The sequence below is a fragment of the Chroicocephalus ridibundus genome, chromosome 1 (assembly GCF_963924245.1).
Source record: "Chroicocephalus ridibundus chromosome 1, bChrRid1.1, whole genome shotgun sequence".
NCBI lineage: Eukaryota > Metazoa > Chordata > Aves > Charadriiformes > Laridae > Chroicocephalus > Chroicocephalus ridibundus.
In genome coordinates, this window is record NC_086284.1 from 34,704,038 (window position 1) to 34,722,477 (window position 18,440).

The 18,440-nt window shown below is 48.9% G+C and overlaps 1 protein-coding gene across 1 annotated transcript in view; it reads left to right on the plus strand.

Moving 5' to 3' along the window:
* The first annotated feature begins 6,813 nt into the window (after positions 1-6,813).
* SIAH3 (siah E3 ubiquitin protein ligase family member 3) overlaps positions 6,814-18,440 on the plus strand; it is a 50,873-nt gene continuing 39,246 nt past the window's right edge. The window contains exon 1 of the mRNA XM_063342199.1: positions 6,814-7,223. Within this exon, the coding sequence (XP_063198269.1) occupies positions 7,089-7,223 (135 nt within the window). The 5' untranslated portion in view covers positions 6,814-7,088. The remainder of the gene's footprint in view (positions 7,224-18,440) is intronic.

The window sequence follows — 18,440 nt, forward strand, 5'->3', positions numbered from 1 at the left end:
ATTGAAGACAGAAAAGTTCAAGACCAGGAAAACGTGGATGTAGGATGCAAAGCTCTGAAGCAAGACTGAATTATTTATCATTCTCGTGACCCAGAAGAGCAGGGACTTCAGTCTGTCTTGCTGGGTCGTTTGGATACAGTCCTCCGCCTCTTCATTGCCCAGATCCTCCTCCTCTTCATTGCCCAGATCCTCCTCCTCTGCGGGGGACGCAGGAGCAGCATGACCTGGTTCCGCAAGGCTCGTCTGCAGGCCCGGATGCTGCTCACACTTTGATGTGAGCGCAGCAAGTCTGTCTCATTCCTGTTACCCGTCTCTCCTTCGCACGCCTCGGTGCATGCATCTCTCTGTCTGTTTTAAAGCAGCCGGACTAAAATAAAGCCTGTTGTGACTCTGGCATGGTCCTTGGGAGGCCCCCAGCATCCTGATTGCGATCCAGTGCTAGAGCTGAGAGCACACTAAGGAGATTAGAGGGTGACACCGGCACTGCCGCCGGTCTGCGTTGCTGACTGACACTTCCCCCGGCGGGGAGCAGCTCCGGGAGTGAAACGCCAGCCTGCAGAGCGTGACCAGAGACAGCCTCTCCGACGGGCTCCCCAGCAAATGAGAAACCCTCCAGCCCTTAAAACCTGCTTATACTTAGAGACCTCCTTTGAATAAGCCACTTCCGGGCTGTCAGCAGGAAAAGGAGCTTCCACCATCGATCACTACTGGCTCCTGGTGCTTTTTCTCTCCGACACAAGGCAACCGAGGTAGCTACGGTTCATCCACCCCCAGCCTCATGCCGATATGGCCCGGGGCAGCAGGACTCTCTCCTGGGCATTGCGTGAGGCTCGCAACAGAAAGCAGTATGTCCTTATGGTAATGTGGGCACCAGGCAGCCACTATGAATAGGAAATGATGGCAGTTACTTTATCTAATAACAGCATGAAAATGTAAAGTGTCTTTATTGAGCTGCTGGCTTGCTGGTGAGAGTTAAAGGAGATGCTCTCTCGGGTATAACATTTGCAGAGAGAAGTGGCATGAGATATTGCCATAAACTCTCCCATTAATAAGCGAGCGGAGGAAGGGAGAGCATACCAAACGCAGCCGTGTGAAGGGACAAAATTAAGAAGGTGGAGACAGCAACCTTTTTCCCTAGGCAGCAAATGTCCCCCAGGGAGAAATGAAGAGTTCCCCTCTTGACCCAGCGACTAGAAAACTCATGTACTGCTAATAATAATGTAGGAAGTATGGCTTTGAAAGGAATAAAAGAAAAACACCTCTTGCCATACTAGTGTCCTTCAATACCAGAGGGAAATGTAAGTTTCTGCCGAAGGGAGATTAGCAGGAAAAGCCAAGCTCAGCAGCTGCGCATTGACGATGCTCTGCAGGTGGCCATGGGGTGCAGAAATGGCTTTTGACCTGTGACAGATGGTGTAGACGTGGCCCAAGCGTGCAAACGACGGCCACATGCATCCCCGGTTATTCCGGCGGTGGTGTTGGATGTGCAGCATTGCAAAGGAGCTCTGAGGGCGATGAGCATGAGTGCGAGCCGGCCCCAGGGAGGAGGAAGGCAGGACTGAGGAAATGTCGGGAAGAACCTCAGAACTGTGAATTGGTTCCAGTTCAGCAAATTCCATTTTCTTCATAGTTTTGCAAGATTATCTTGTGGCATTTATCACCGATATCTTAATTGGCATGTTATTTAACTGCTTTAAAGACTGCTTTTGATAGTTTTTGCCCGATAAAAGCTGTCCTTTTGAGAAAATGAAAACTGTTGAGACATTTAAGATTAGATTCTGCTTACAGCATGCATACAATTATAGTGCAGCTGCTGCTTATATCTTTGCGTGGAGTCAAAATGGATTTTTGAAAATGTATTTGTCAAAATAATTCACCACTAATAAAATCCTTTGGTAAAGCCAAGAACTTTTAACTTGGCTTTTGAAAGAACAGATCATTTTTTTAAAAGAGGGGGAAAGATTTGCTGATGCTCTCGCCTCTTATCACTGTAGACACCAGAGAAGACGTGAGGAGGGAGTACCTCCAAGCATTTTCCAGGGAGGTTTGCAGTTCCCAAGGAGTGGAGGTGTCGCGCCTGTAAGCAATGCACCATGAAGCTGTGAGCCAAATGGGTCCTTCTGCTTCTGTACTCATCAGTGGTGAGGACCAGGTCAGGCTCAAGAAGAGATGACGAGGAGGTAAAGAAAATGCATAGAGAAGCTGCAAGAGTGACCTGATCTTGGGGAAGAAAGGTGCTTTGCAAGGGAAACATTGTCTGTCTATTAAGTTCACTGAAGGAGATTTTAGGCAAAAACCGTGTCTTCAAGTGGAGAAGGTCTGTGATGGCAGAGGCTTCCCCAGCAAGGGAAAGCACAATGACTTTCTGCAGACAGAAGATTCTGCAGGAAAATAACTCAGAGTGGAGGTAAAATAAAAAATGCTAGCAGTGAAGATAAATAACCTTTTGAAGAACTTACCAGGTGGTCCCGTTGGTGTCCTTCATGGGAAAGCTCAAACCCAGGCTTTTTGGAAAGGATGGGCTCCAACCAAAGCACAAAGCAGTCGGTATGAAGTGATACATGCTTTACAGGGGGCAGGTTGCAGGGCTACAACTCTCCTCTCAGTTTTAAAAATTGCTGGCTCTGCTTCCCTAGGGATGTGCCCTCCAGTGCCCCAATATGACAGCTCCAGGTGCTGAGGGAATACCAGGAGAACGGACAGCAGGTGGTAGCCCCTGCCTATGAGCCAATTTGAAATACCAGCTCCTGTAGTCACTGTGGGGTTGGAAGGACAAGCGCCCTGATCTAGTGGGACATTTCTCAGGTCTGGTGGACAACAAAGGAAAATGCGAACTTACAGTGCAAACACCTCTCTCCAGAGGCCAGAACCTGCCGCAAGACCCAGGAGAGCAGATGAAGCTTCATACATTAAGCTTGCATCTAAAGGATGCAGAAAGCTGCCTGACGTCCTAGCCAGGTCAGGGGAAACACATCCTTAGCACACCCCATTCCCCCCACAACTACAAAGGAAGCTCGGCTGATGCACTCAGAGGTAGACACTCACAGGAGAGGTGCCGAGTTGGCATGGATCCTGCTCCTCCAGCCCCTGGCCAGGTAGAAAATGGACTTGAACCTTAGCTAGACGGGGGCAGTGACCTGCTTAAATAGCCAGCTACCACCCCTAAAAGGCAGGGTCCTTCCCTGCCTCAAGGCGCCCATGTGGGCTGTCCCTGCTGGAGGGCAGCTGCAGGTTAGCTTGGCCTGGCTCCTTCCCCAAGGAAATATAAACAGTAGAACCGGAGTACGTCCCATGCCAGCCAGCCCTGCCAGAAATCCTACCAGCAGTCAGAAACATGTCTGAACAGGCAGGCTGGTAAGCTGCCTGCATGGATACTCATGATGCCCTGAACGGCATCTGCCTCTCCTGTCCTTGGGATAGACTACTGCTGGTGTTGTCCAAGGCAGGTTAGGTTTCCCCTATGGCTGTCGGTAATGGAGGGCAGCCTGATGCCATCTGCATGGGAATCATCTTGTGGATGTCATCAAGATGTACAGGTGGGAGTGAGAAGAAACCTGCAGTGTCTGACGGGGGAGGAAGGGAGAGAGAGCAGCATGTAGGAAGGTCACCCCCAAATGTGCCTGGTCAGAAAGATACAGAAATCCAACTGAAACCCAAGCCCTGCAATTTAATGTCGGGTTCGGACTGAGCAATGCATCTCACAGGCTTTTGTCCTGCCCAGTTGCACAGTGCCTGGACACCCACGGTTTCCCATGAGTGTTTCACTCTCACCTTGGCAGCTCCGACCACAAGCAAAGTGGTCAAACCAGAAAGGTAGCACTGCTGCGGCCAGTTTTTTTGTCTAGCTGATCCTATTATCGTGCTAACCTGATGCAGCCGCACCAGCGGCTGAGCTGCGAGAGCATTGTAACCCCATGGGAACTACAGTGATGCCACTCGAGCTGCTAATTTGGCAAAATCCAGGTCCTCATGATGATTTAGCCTACGGCCTTTTGCCACATTCTACTTGCATGTTACAGAATTAACTATCTTGGAAATAATGGCTACAGTTATCAGAAATTTGCAACCAGCAGTTAAATGGGATGCATCCAGCGCCCCTTGCACGTGGGCTTGTTCCTCCTTTCTCTGCATCGGTACAGCTAAGTAAAGCTGTTGAGGACCTCGCCCATGGTTTGAGGCTGGGCAGGGCAGCAGATCTTGCATTCCCAAGCTTTGATAAGACCACCACGAACTCAAATTAATGCTGGTCAAGAACCCCCATGTGCAATAGCAGAAGAAAGAACTGAATTCTCACCCACACACCAGACCAGGCTGCTGAGTTTTTGCTTGCAAGCAAAGCTGCGCACAAGGCCGGCTGCCGCAGCTCAGAGGATGTAGGGTCCCATGGCGAGCCAGGGCTAAGTCCTGTGTTGAAGTGTAGTAAGCAGGTGCTGCGTGTGGGTCTCAGGACACAAAGAATACGGGCAATTAAAAATTTTGCCAAAGCATTGCCATTAATGTGAACTCATGGTCTGGGCAGGAGTTACCTTCGGATGCATTGAGCACTGGTTTTTGTTCTTTTCCACAAATATTGCTGGTGGGAAGCTGCTCCTCAGAAGGTCACTTGTAAAAAGCAAGACGGGCACAGATGCATACGGGGATTTGAGCACTAGAAATGTCCCTCGCCCATCCTTGAATGTGATCTTTTCTTTGTAAGAACAACCACCCTTTTTGTATACTGTCCCAGCGTCCAGGATGTATATTTAGGTTGAAGACATCCCCTTGCAGCTGTGGGATCAAGGACAGCTCTCCTGTCCCCCTGGGAAGGCAGTGGGGTCTCAGGGGGCCTGGACCACGGCACTGCCAGAGCCCCGAGGCTGGTTGGATGGCAGGGATGAGGGGTGACACTTGTACTGCCCACAGAGGATGTCCTGCCCCCTAAGCTACACGTTCAGTTGAGTCAATCAGTCAAAGAGAGAAAACACCAGGGGATTTGGGTGGTGATACCCGACACAAATAACGAGCACCTTTTGCTTATTTGAGGCCTTGATGGCAGAATACTTGCACTGACAACTCGCAGACTGAAATTTGCTGGTACAAAGTGTTTGTGCAGCTACCAACTACAAATCAGGAAGAAATAAGTAATAAATAGCTGGATGCTCACAGTTACTTTGGGAACGGAGAAAAGGATACGTTTAAGCAAATCAATTCCCTCACTTGTCCTCAAGTCTGTCTGAAAATATTCTCCAAGTGTCTCTCAGCGCTGCAAAAATTATCTCCTGTTCTCATTTACAAGCAAACATTAAGGACTGAGAGATACATATTCCTCCCATCTTTAATGTTTTTGGGGGGCGATTGTGTCGTCAGCTGTTTCAGCATTCAAAATATCCCACTTATTTATTTACTTAGGACTCCTTTTTTACTCCTTTTTTTTTTTTTTATTTTTACACACAGGCTCTCTGCAGTTGTGGCAGAGCCAGTATTGCAGTATTGATTTAGGAAGAGGCAAGTTGTCACCATCCAGTTCCTGGCTGAAGCCCACGCTCCACAGGGGCTGCTCCATCTGGAGCAGCAGCCTCACCCCCAGCGCTGGGCTCACGTTTAAAAAAAAGGCAAAAAAATATAAAAAAAAATGAAAGAAAAGCTACTTGTATCTGTTCTGCTTTGAAGGGGAAAAAGGATTACCGAAGCTAAATAAGCCATCTGAGTACTTAGCTAGCAAGCCTAAATAGCACCCTGATAGGAAGTTCTGGCAGAGAGCTAATTAAATTAACCCTCTTTGATTTATTAACAAGCAAAGCAACATATCACACAGGCTTGTCCCACGAAATGAATGTGCTTTCTGATTCCCTCGGCTGCTTCGGCACAGTCACCTCCCGGAAAACCCGGTTACGGGGACTCGAGTTTAATGAGACTCAATGGCTCGAGAAGGATCCCTGCCCACCAGCAGAGATACGCGCTGGCAACAATACGCAAAGGCATGTTATTTTCCTTGCGCTTCCCTAATTCCTTTTTAATGCCTAGGACGATCTAATGGCTAATTAGTAATTTCCTGCCCACCGATATGCAGATGAATGACAAGCAAAAGCCTTCTGCATGTTTAATTATTCTGTTGATTTAGAAGCCACTTTTCCCTCAGTGCAAGTTTCTCTCTGTGTGTGCTCTCATGCATCATGGATTTCATTATTTTTAGAAGCATGCTCTGTGCCTTTTTGTGCTCTCCTAGTTCCAGCATCCGGTAATTACCGTGTTTTGTGTCCAGTGGACCCGATCCACTGGCGAGAGTAAATCAGGAAAACATCGCTGACTTTAAATGGAGTTATTCCAAGTTACACCAGAGACCCGGCCTCTCCTATTTTTAGGTGGGGGGAGGGGGGAAATGTTGTTTGCGTGCTGAGACCCTTCTGAAGTAGCAGAATAAATATCAAATTTAGAAAACTTCAGAGCGGTGAAAATCTGAATCAAAGCCCGCAAATGCACAGACGTGAATCTATTTATATAGCGAGCTTTACTTCTGCCTAACCCCTGCGAGGAACTGTAACTCTCTTTGCATATTTGATTTTTCTCCCTCAGTAAAACATACTCTACTTAATCTATTTTTGCTACTTTCTAACAGTTTCACTGGTGGGCTTCTTCCCTACGCCTTACATTTCGCTTTGGTATCCGAGCGCTCTTTTGTTAAATTAAGGCAATTAATAAATGGAGACGTTAAGCAATCAATTTTGCCTGCATATCTCCACAGCCTTACGTATGACTGGCTGTAATCACAAGATAAATGCAATGTGCTGATGTATGGTAATGTTCAATAATACATTCTCCGCCAGGCTCAATTCATCAGGGAGTTTCTGGAGGGGAGGCATTCGTTATTGGCTGTCTCCGGACCTCAAGGATAACATTTCTGTCCTTTCCATTGGCCGTCCCCGCTGCTGCAAGCCTCTTCCCGTCTTATTTTGATGATGAATATGAAGGCACGCTAAGCCGTGCCGGAGCGTAGCTCTCGCCGACTGCACTCCCTCCCCGGGCTCAAGGACTCAGGGGCTCCCTCGCTGCTTCCCCTGCCCACCGCCAGCAGCAGCAGCAGCAGCCGCAGCAAACGCCAAAAAGTTGTGATGCTTTTCTTCACCCAGTGCTTTGGGGCTGTGTTAGATCTCATTCACCTGCGGTTTCAGCACTACAAGGCAAAGAGGGTTTTCTCAGCCGCCGGGCAACTCGTCTGCGTCGTCAACCCAACGCACAGCCTGAAGGTGAGTTAAAAAAATATTTTTTCTCTTCTGGCATCTCCTCATCTTTCCCCCCCACCACTACCACTGCCAGCGTTTCTCCGCAGGGAATGAAAAGGTGCTCCGGCAGCGAGGGGAGAGCACTGTTAACACATTGCAGCCCTGGCAGAGGGGATGTTCGCATTGTCTGCCTGCTCCTTCTCTCCGGAGCGAAGGAGAAGCAACGCCGCTGCTCCGAGGGGTTCGTGGGAAGTCGCTGCTCCCCCTCCCCAAAGTTTCCTCGTTCCTTTCGCCCGTGTAATGAGCATGCAGGTTGCAAAGCCTCTGGAAAAAAATGATTGGAAAAGTTAGTTGGATGAATTATCATCCTTTTTTGGTGGAAGGACGCTGGGTGGTCTCCTGAGCACAGACGGCTGCTGCCCGGCAGTGGGGAGTTGGGGAGAGGGGGGGTGGCAGCACAGGGGTCTCCAGCTGCTGGTCGTGTTTGATTTGGGGGGGGGAAAAAGCTTGTTTCTGTCTCCTGAGAGGAGTCTGAAGGCGTTGCTGTGGTGCTGAAAGTGTCCTTAAGCCGCTTGCAAGGTGAATCTATTTTAGGCGGGAGAATACATTTGCCTTAATGCAAAACTATTTATAGCCCCCATAAAACATTTCTCTTACTCGCATAGTTCTGGTTTTTCACTGACAAAGTGTCAACAGCTCCATCTACGCCGGAGCCCTGATGTTTGTACTTAGAGAAGGAGCAGCAGGGGGGAGAAAGCGACTTGGAGGCTTTAATTACTTTATCACCGTTAACGAATGACTAACTTTAACAAAGTGACTCCTGATTTGCGGAAAGTCCTTGTGGACCTGACTTACGATGCTGCTCCACAAGCTCAGAAATGAAATTAATCCAGGACAATTTATCCCTGGCTCTGCTGGGGTCCCTGCGAGGAACTCAGAGGGGTTGCGTGGAGCTTCTTTCCCCAGCCGCGGGCCGCTGAGAGGTCTGTTGGTGGGGTAAATCCCTCTTCAGAGCAGCATCCCCTTCAAAAAAAGCCAGATTTCCTGCAGTTATATTTCCAGTCTCAGGCTGCGCTCAGGCAGGGAGAGGTTGTTTCTAGCAGGGCACCAGCTCCGGGAGGATTTTCCCCGCAAAGCTGTGCACAGCCCAGGGAGCATTGCTGGCCAGGGCAAGTGCTCCCAGGGATTGGACTGCTCGGGTGCGGACTTGTTTCTCCTGACATCACGCTTGTCCAACAACACGAGCTATTTAAAAAACCCGCAGCCTTGGCATTATCTGAAAGGCTGTCCAAACGGATAAAAGAAATAGCCGCATTCCTAAGTGCATGGGGAGATTTTGTAAATGAATGCTTCAGTGCTCGACCCCTTTTATATGACTGTCTCCCGCTACTTTCATCTATAATTTTAATTATTAAAAAAAGAAAAAAAGAGCAGAGAAAAGGTTATTGAAGGTCACAATACAATTTCAGTGCTGGCGACATTGTCTGATGAGGTCCCCATAAGCACACAGAGGGGTGTCCACTGACTGCTCCACTGGTTTCTAGGACTAGACCTGAATTTATCAGTTCAGATCCTCTTGAGTTGCAGATTTGCTGTTGTAGGAGCTGCAGCATTTTAACTTGCATGTACCAAAAAAAATTGATGCTTCTCTTCCTTTCTGTTAAAGACATAGGGCATTTTAATGTATTAAAATCTCCCATGGCCAAGCTCTTCACTGCTTAGATCCAAAGCCCAGTAGAGAGAAGAGTAATCTCAGTACTGTCTTGGCAGCTCTTGAAAGTAGGCACTGGATGCAAAACTCTCTTGGAAACAAATGGGAGCCTCTAGGAAAAGGTCTGACGTGTCAGTGAAGCCCCAGTGAGAATTGTCTTGACCTCGGTGGGAATTGCTCCCATGACAGGGTTGTAGTGGGAACCCAATGGCACGTTTTATCCCACATGGGCCTGTTGTGACAGCAGGCAGATGGGACAAGCTGACAAGAAACCTCTCTGCTCTGAAAAAAACCCTCTGACTGTAAAGTAAGATATACTTTGAAGGTGCTCCCGAGTTACCCAGCTCATATCCAGCACGATAAATACGGCAGGCTTTAGCACTGATGTGCTCTCAAGGTGTTCAGTTTGGTTTCCCACCAGCTCTGTAAGGAATGCACCACCGCTTTGTGCCAGCACCCAGAAGAGATGTGTGGGTCAGATCCCTTTGTGCCCAGCATGGCACTACTGGTGCCCACCCTCCAGCACCAGCAAGCTGTAGGAGCCCACGGGCCAACACCAGTTGTCTCCGAGTGAGATACCTTGCTTCTGTGGCTCTTGCCTGGCGGTGGAGAGCTGGTCACCTCCAGCTGGCAAGGCACCTTGTCCAAAAACTGGTGTCAAAGTCAGATGAACCTGCTTCTCGGGGTGCCTGTTTCTCCTGCAGGGATGCACAGGGAGGTTGTGGTTGCTCCCTCCAGGAATCTGGCCCAGAGACTTATGAAGCTGGGACAGGGAAATTCCCCCCAAACCGTCCCGTACACAAAGCAACATCTGAGGGACCATTAAAAATGAAAGGGTCGAACGTATTCCTCCGCTGTGGTTTACAGTATTGTGACTACTTTGATGTTTCATGGTCTATTATTTCAGGCTGGGTCATTTCAACTGTAACATTTGGTTGACAGCCCCCAAATCTATCTTAACCATTGACAAGTGGAGTGAAAACTGTATTAAGGTTCGCGGTCGATGAATACAAGCCTGCTAGGAAACAAGGGCTGGGAGCAATGTCATTTCTCTCCCTTCCCTTCAAGGCTTAAATGTCTGTGCTTACTCCAAAATTGTAAGCTCTTTGCAAAGGGATTATTTTATTCTGTATCTCCACAGCGCCCAGGCGAGGGGGCTCCTGGCTGACTGGCACAAATGATAAATGACAGGCATCATATTCTGGTGTGATTATGCACGTTGACATCCCTCACATAGGTCAGGTCCTCAATCAGTGCCAACACGCATAACTCCATTACAGTCAAATTGCAGCAGGACCTCTGTTTTCGCTCCTTCCATCCAGGGGAGTGCTCAGGGATGGTGGTGGGATCTAGCCCAGCCTGAGGACCCATGGTTGGTGATCATGTATGTGTGTCAGAGATTTGACATCACGTAAAGCCCTTGGCGGGCAGCAGAGGGCAGGGGGGCCCTGGTGCCCTCCAGGGAAAGGTTGCACCAGCTTCTGTTGTCACAGACCCACAGCTAGACGGGGGAAGGGTCTCCAGTAAACTTATGTCATCACACTGTCACCGCAATCACATCCCAGACCTCTGACCATGACCAAAGCCCATCACTTACCTCTTCCTTTAGGAGAGGTCCGGAGGTTGGCAGAGAAGCGCACGCTTAGAAAGAAACCCTTTTCTTTCTTCCCACTGCAAGGCTCATTAGCTGGGAAGGCTGATGAGCCTTTCAGTGTATCTTAAAGGAGAAGACGGTAAGAGTGTCAGCGCGGACGCCTCTATTGATCTGCTGCTATTTTCCCTGTGCACGACAAGGCTGACACAGGCAGCTGTAAGCAAGGAATGACAATTTTGCAACCGTCCCCCTCTGTTTTGCCTGTTTGGCAGGGGTATGAATAGGGTGGTGGTGGGGTTGTTTTGAAGCCTCTTTGTCCTTCTTGCCACTTTCCGCTCTTTGTCCTCCCACAAGCTTTCCCAGGCATGGCAGCAGGACCTTAGGATGCAGTGCTACACTGGGATCAAAATTCACTTGCCAAGCAGAGAAAACCACATATTTACTGCACTTCTATAGGTCACCTTCATTCTCGATCGCATTATATGCATTACCTTGTAACCTGTCTTCCTTCAAGTGTACGGTCGCCCTGACGTCTCCCTTTGGAGAGGCACAGCCAGGCAACAGAGCTCCCCGGATAAGTGGCTGCTCCCTCCAAGGCCATATTAATTAAAGAAGCACCACTTATGCTGCAGGGCCCAGCGTGCAGGGAAAGTTTTAAGGCGCTCCATGCGTGTGGAAGAAACGAGCAGGGTTTGCTGGTCCCTGCGGAGATGAGGCTCAGAGAATTCCTCTGCATTTCCCCCCCCGTTAACAGCAATTCTCCCCAGCACCGCTAATTGCACACCAGGGAGAAGGCGAAGGTGGGCAGCTGTGTCCTCGCTTCTTAGCTGGCATCGGTCCCTGCCCCAAAAACCAGCCGTACGCGGCAGGGGACTGCAGTGCAATCACAGCCCAGCCAGGCGCCGACGCTTTGCAAGGGGCTGCGTGCGGCTGGGTAAAGCAGATCCTCTTCCTTCAAGGAGTTACTAGCTTTTTACACGCAACTTTAACTCTTTGAAGAGTGTGAAAAATGCTCTTGTGAAGAGCAAAAAGAGTGTGTTTACAACGTTCTTGTAAAAACCACCCTTCCCTGTCTCTATAGGACTTAAAGGAACTCGTTGAATTACGAGAAGAAGTGTAGTTAAAGGAGAGTGTAAATAGTTCAACCTTATATTGAAAAAGGGTTGTAGCGTGGTTTATGGGGCCAAGCTGTCTTTCAGCTATTTTTTAAAGCAAGGAGCAAATCTGCTCTGAGTTAGGGAAGGGATTTGAATCCTGTTATATCAGCTTGGCTCTGCGCGCACTGGCCAGCCAAATAGCGTTGTAATCCACTTTATCCCCAGCAGGATTTAAGAAGTGCTACGGTGCATTATACCCCCATGAGATTTATTTATTTATTTGGTGCAAGGGAGGAGAGGGACTCTGAAACCTGCTACTAACAATCCACGGACATCCTCCGCCCCCCATCTCAGCCCAGACACCCTCAAATCTCCCACGCAGGGCTGTGACTGGGGGAGCCCAAGTGACGTTTGGGCCCAATGTCCATCAGGATCGTGACAGCCCTGGCGAGAGGGGCTGCAAAACCCCCTGCTGCCTGCACACCTGGGCTCCTGCCAAGGGTCCCATCCCAGCTGTGGGCCAGGGCTGTGTGAGCACTGGGCACCGCAGCCTTCCAAATCCTTTTGTAGGGATGCGGATGGCAGCTGCTTTGCTGCCCCCACTTCAGCCCTGCCTCTGCTTGAAGGGGTTTCAGTGGGTGAAACTGGAAACCAGGTTGACCGTGAGCACCCTGGCAGCCTTCACCCATGCGTCCACAGCCACTGGCAGATGCAACTGTAATGATGGAGGGGAGGCAGAGCACGCTCTGGCAGCTGTCCCTGGGGGCTCTCCATCCGCCGCTGTCGCTGTCTGGTCCCTTCTCCCATAATCCATTAACCTTGAGCCCACAGACCCACGCACCTTCACAACCCACGGGACCAGGGGGCGGGCGAGCAGGGTGGCATGGGCTTTGCTCCAAGTGTGCTGCAAAGCAGGGCAGCTCCCAGCTTCAGCGTGGTCTCCCAGAATAACAATTACGGCGTCTCCTTGGCAGAGGGAGAGGGAGAGGAAGAGCCGCCGTCTCAAAAGTTTCTGTGATAATATGCTCCGGCTTCCTTCTCCCCCTCTCCTGCCCCAAAACTGCTGCAGAAAATTAATTATCATTGTTAACTGGTGATGCCTGTCATGCTACAGCTCCAGAGATGGGATAGAGTGGGTAAGCATCAAGTCCTTTCCTACCCATGTTTGATTTTGAGGGTGAATTTCAATAATAAACCCAACCTGGTCGCAGGACATTTCAAGTCAGATGTTAATAATGGGAGGCAGTGCCATTATTACAATATTAGAGAAATGCCTCTCCCCTCAAGAGGGTGTTTGACAGCAGGATGAGGAGTAGCCGTCAGACACCGTCGCATATCGTTTTGTAATCCTCCCACTCCGATACGGCTCAGTGTATCAAGAATTTCTCGGTGCAGCCCCCTGGGTTAGACAAAACAGCCCAGATACCTCCCTCAGGGGAAACACTTTCCCAAAGCAATTGCTGTGGCTAGCACACGGGGTGCGGAGGAAAGAGGGGAGTTTTCGTACAAACCTTGATTACATGAAAGGAGTGGTGAGGTCTCAGTCTGCTTCCCAGCAGATGTAAGTCACCCCTGGACATTCCCACAACTGGCATTAATTAGCACACGTTGCTGGCTGCCTCAGTAGAGAAGCCAAGCACTAAATATGGCCCTGCAAGGCTCAGATGTTAAAAAGACCCAGGCCAGGTTCCCAAGCATAATGAATTTTGCCTCAAAGTCAGAATTTACAGAGTATGCAGAGAGCATAAATTCATGTTTAATCATTAAGATGCTGTCCCGGTATCAAAGACCTCCCAGCACACTCAGCTGGGGGGCACTTCTTAGAAACTTCCTTTTTTCCTCAGAGACAATCTGAGGTTCTTAAGTAACCCCCCCCCCAAAAAAAAATGTAAAGGAAGCACAGCAGATCCCGAGAGCTCCTGTAAAGTGAGGAAAAGGAGCTGCTGTAGCTGTGCTGTCTCCCCAGGCCTTCAGCACTTCTTACACCGTAGAAAAAACATAATCCTTGTCCTGCCTGGCTCAGAGATGAAAGTTTGGGTCCCCCCCAGCATGCTCAAAACCTTCCCATCACAACAGGCAACCAACGTCTCTCAGCCTGGTGCAGAAGAGGGAAAAACTGTGAATCTTGCAATAATTTCACAGTGGCGGGGGGGAGAGGATAGTCTTTACCCAGCTTTACTGGGGATGGAGCAAGATAGTGAGGAGCATGGGAGGATGCATCCATGCTCTTCTGGTTGCACAAGGACGGGGTGGCGAGGACTGCTGAGACATGACCATGAGAGTGATAACCGTGATGGGCTGGCCTCAGCACCTCTTGGTGGTGTTGGCACCGGTACACATGGCACGGCAAGGCACAGCATGATGCAGAGCCATGATCCTCCTTGGAGCTGCTGGAGGTGGGTGCCAACACGTGCCACCAAAAAGGAAAGAATTCCTTTGGAGAGCTGAACGAGATTTAGGTAATACGCTGGTCTTGCTTTTGGTGTGATTTTTGCAACAGAGGTGAGCAGAGCTGGGTCGCCACGTTCAGCCGATCTGGGTCCAGCTTCTGTCGGAGCCTGGAGGGCCTGGGCCTGAACTCTCCGCTCTCTGGCTGAACATGGCAGCAACTTCCCTGTCTGCCTCTATGCACGTGTTGTATTTGGAAATGAAAAGCACGGATGTTGAGACATTAAGCGCCTTATCAGACTGCGATATTTTTCTTTCTTTCCATAGCTTGTCTTTTTCATTAAGTACCTTTTCTTCTGCGCTATTGTTCCTCCTCATCGTACCCATTCCCCACTATACCAAAGTCTTAAAGAAGATTCTCCTCATCTTTCGTTCAATAACCTAATTTTGGCCTTTTTTCGCTCCCGCTGAAAGGAAAGCATCACTAATTTCCCTGCAACTTTGGATCTCTTATTTTCCTCTAAGCTCCTTTAGAAGAAATCACAATCATTCCATCCTCAGCTTGTTCGGTGCCACCAATTTACTGATTGACAGATGAAGTCCCACTTTAAAATGATTGCCAGCAAGATGAGGAGAGCTACAAAAAGCAGCAAAACGTTGCTGTCACCACCTGCTGATGCAGCTGGCGAGGAAGCCAAGTGTCTTATATGCCTGCAAAACTTTATTGCCATTGGGCACCGCATCAAGGCTTGAGCAGGTTCAACTGGAGGTGCCACGTCCACCTGTTGTCCACCCAGCACAGTGAGCCGTAATCACGATCCATTCACCAGCCCTGCAAAAAGTGAATATCTTCCCTCCGCTTCGGTGTGGCGGCACAAATCCACTTTCAGCAGGGATTTAAGCTGGTGGTCCGGTGTGTGCGCTGCAAGAGTAGGCACACGTCCCTTCTACTTCCACGCTGCAGGAGCAAGCAGCTGGGCAGGGCAGTGGCCTCAGCTGGTTTTCACTACCTCCCATGAAGCCCCTACCCCGAGGGATTATTGAGGGCTGTGCTGAATGGGAAAATTTCAGCGGTGCATGGAGATCTCCTGAAAATTGCTCTGGGTGACCTGCTGCTAATAGCCACCTGCAGTACTCCTGCTCAGCTTTCCCACAGTGTTCTCCTCCAAAGAGGGACGAGCATCCTGGCACTGCAGGTGAATTGCCTGACACACACGCAGTGTACAATTTGAAGCACTTTTATTTATTTAGAGGCATTTCTGAGCATCTTATATAACATTAATGGATTTATCTTTATCTCTCCCCTTTAGTCTCAGCAAAAACTTGAAAGTGTCACCAGGGGAGATCGGCAGAGACCTCCAAGTACTTTGTGTGTTTATTTTCTTGTACTTTTTTTAAAAGGTAGAAATGTATGAAACAACTTTGGAAAGGAATTAATCGGTTATTTCCATACCAAATGTAGTGTTTTCGGTTCTAGTCTTTTCTTCTAGAGCAATTTAGTTCTGACCTGATCCAAACTGAAATTGTTTTCCTTCCAGAATGGCCTTCCCAGTAAAAAATAAATCATTGGCACAGCTTTAGTGATGTTACCAGTATTTTACACACAGAAATATTAAGCTCCAGAGTTGTTGGCTTATTGTCCATCAGCCCCTGGGAAATGTGTGGTAAGGAAAAGATACAGGTCCTTGTGAATATCTTAAACACAAAATCACACACTGTCTCACATCAAGTGACAGCTGAAATAGAAAGAGAAACAGAGAAATGAAGCATAAATGAGACAGAAAAAGATTAAATCAGTAACATCCCCTTGTGCAGAAAACAAACACTATAGATGAGCAAGGAGGCGACTGCTACAGAGCAGAAAACCACATCAGCAGAGGATGAAAATGTTCTTCCACTGTTAGGGACTGCCATGTGGAAAATAAGCAAAGTAATAAGTGTGGAAATGGAGTAAATCACCACCACTCAGGGATTACGTAGGGCAGCTGGGGTAAGGGGATGGTTAAGGTCACCTTCAGGCTTTGCGGAAATGAGAGGCTGAAGTGGAAACGGCAGGATGGCAGCACGGGTGGTGTCAGAGGGTGCACCTTTGCAAGCCCTCTCCCACCAACACGTGTGCGCTCAACCGTGTATCACAGTGGTGCCCTGAACTCGGCAAGACCACTCAGGGGTTCAGTGTCAACCGTGTGCAGAGTTTCAAAAATATGTATGTTTTGCAGGATCAGAGACTTATTTGGACATACTTATTCAAAATACTACCAAATGTGATCCAGGAAAGACCGTATGAAAAACCATCTAGAGTCCAGCAAACTTACTCATCTCTTTTGAGGAGCGCAGGGCTCCTCAAAGACGAAGACATCTTCCTCTTTAATAGGGAAGTTATCATAGAATCATAGAATCATTTAGGTTGGAAAAGACCCTTGGGATCATCGAGTCCAACCATCAGCTCCACTCTACAAAGTTCTCCCTTACACCATATCCCCCAACACCACATCTAAACGACTCTTAAACACATTCAGAGATGATGACTCCACCACCTCCCTGGGCAGCCTATTCCAGTGTCTGACCACTCTTTCTATGAAGAATTTTTTCCTAATGTCCAGCCTAAACCTACCCTGCTGCAGCTTGAACCCATTCTCTCTTGTTCTATCGCTAATTACCTGTGAGAAGAGACAAGCACCAACCTCTCTACAATGTCCTTTCAAGTAGTTGTAGAGAGTGATGAGGTCTCCCCTCAGCCTCCTCTTCCTCCAACTAAACAGTCCCAGCTCCTTCAATCGCTCCTCATAAGATTTATTCTCCAGGCCCTTCACCAGCTTCGTTGCCCTCCTCTGCACTCGCTCCAGCACCTCGATATCTCTCTCATATTGAGGTGCCCAGAACTGGACACAATACTCAAGGTGTGGCCTCACCAGTGCTGAGTACAGGGGGACAATCACCTCCCTCCTTCTGCTGGTCACACTATTTCTAATACAAGCCAGGATGGCATTGGCTTTCTTGGCCACCTGGGCACACTGCTGGCTCATGTTCGGCCACTTGTCAATTAGAACCCCCAGGTCCTTTTCTGCCAGGCAGCTCTCCAGCCACACTTCCCCAAGCCTGTAATGATGCATGGGGTTGTTGTGGCCCAAGTGCAGGACCCAGCACTTGGCCTTGTTGAAGCTTATTCCATTAGCATTGGCCCATCGGTCCAATCTATCCAAGTCTCTCTGTAGAGCCTCCCTATCCTCATGTAGATCAACGCTCTGGACCAGAGAGTTGATCTACACTCATGTAGATCAACATCTGTGATCCTGGATGTCTCACTGTTGCATTGCAATGTCTGCTCAGAGGAGGATACTTGATTGCCCACGGGGATGTGTTATCTCTGCTGGTTGGACCCCCATGGTATGAAAAGGCACATTACAGACCAGTGGGGCCAGGCTTTGCTTGTGGGGCAGTGCTGTGAGTTCCCTACTTGTACTGCCTGAGAGCTGAGGGCATCTCTGAGGTGTAACATCTTTTGGAGTCTAGGGTCAGTGAGATGAATTGTCCTCAAAGAAACACTGTTTTTCTTGACACTGACGATCAAGGATGCCAGAAAACTAGCTTGGGATGGATACGGCATTTTTATCTAGCCGAAGTGAGATGAAATGAACCCAGCGATACCCTACAGTTCCTTTGACTTATGCAAAGGAAAACCTAATCAGGATAATTGTTTCCTTAAGATAAATCCAGAAAGTTTGGGCACAGTAACACCAACTATTATATTCATTACTATTTTACACAGGTTCAGATAAGACTGTCTTCTTTTCACTCCCCAAAAGCAAGTTTTGAGGGAGAATTCAGATATAACAAAAAAGGTCTGGCAACATAACTGCAAGGTGAGAGCTTTCAATTTTTGTACTAGAAGGGACTTCCCATCAAGAAAAAAATAGGGAATAACTTTTTGGACTAATTGACAACAAAGAATCTCAGGCAAAGCAAGCTGATAGACCATGGATGCTGTCACCATTGCCAGGCAAGACAGAGGGACAAAGGTAAATGTAGGGTGATGTATCAGGGACAGAATAACGCCATGCAACAGTGCAGGCTGGAGGCTGAGTGGACAGCAAGAAGCTTTGCAGAAGAGGCCTTGGGGGTCCTGGTGGACAAGCTGAAAGTGAGCCAGCAAAGGACAACCTCATCCTGGGCTGTGTTCGCCAAATTGTGACCGGCAGGTCCAGGTGAATGATTATTACCCGCTGCTTGGCACTTGTGAGACCACATCCAGAGTACCGAGTCCCATTTGGGGCTCCCCACCACAAGAAAGACATTGACAGAGAGGAGCGAGCCCAGTGAGGGGCTGGTCAGGATGCTGGAGCAGAGGATGGAGGAGAAGATGTGGAGGGCTGTGCTTCCTCAGCCTGGAGAAGGGAATTGCCGCCTACAGTTAACTAATGGGACTGTATAGAGAAAACTCTTCCCAGAAT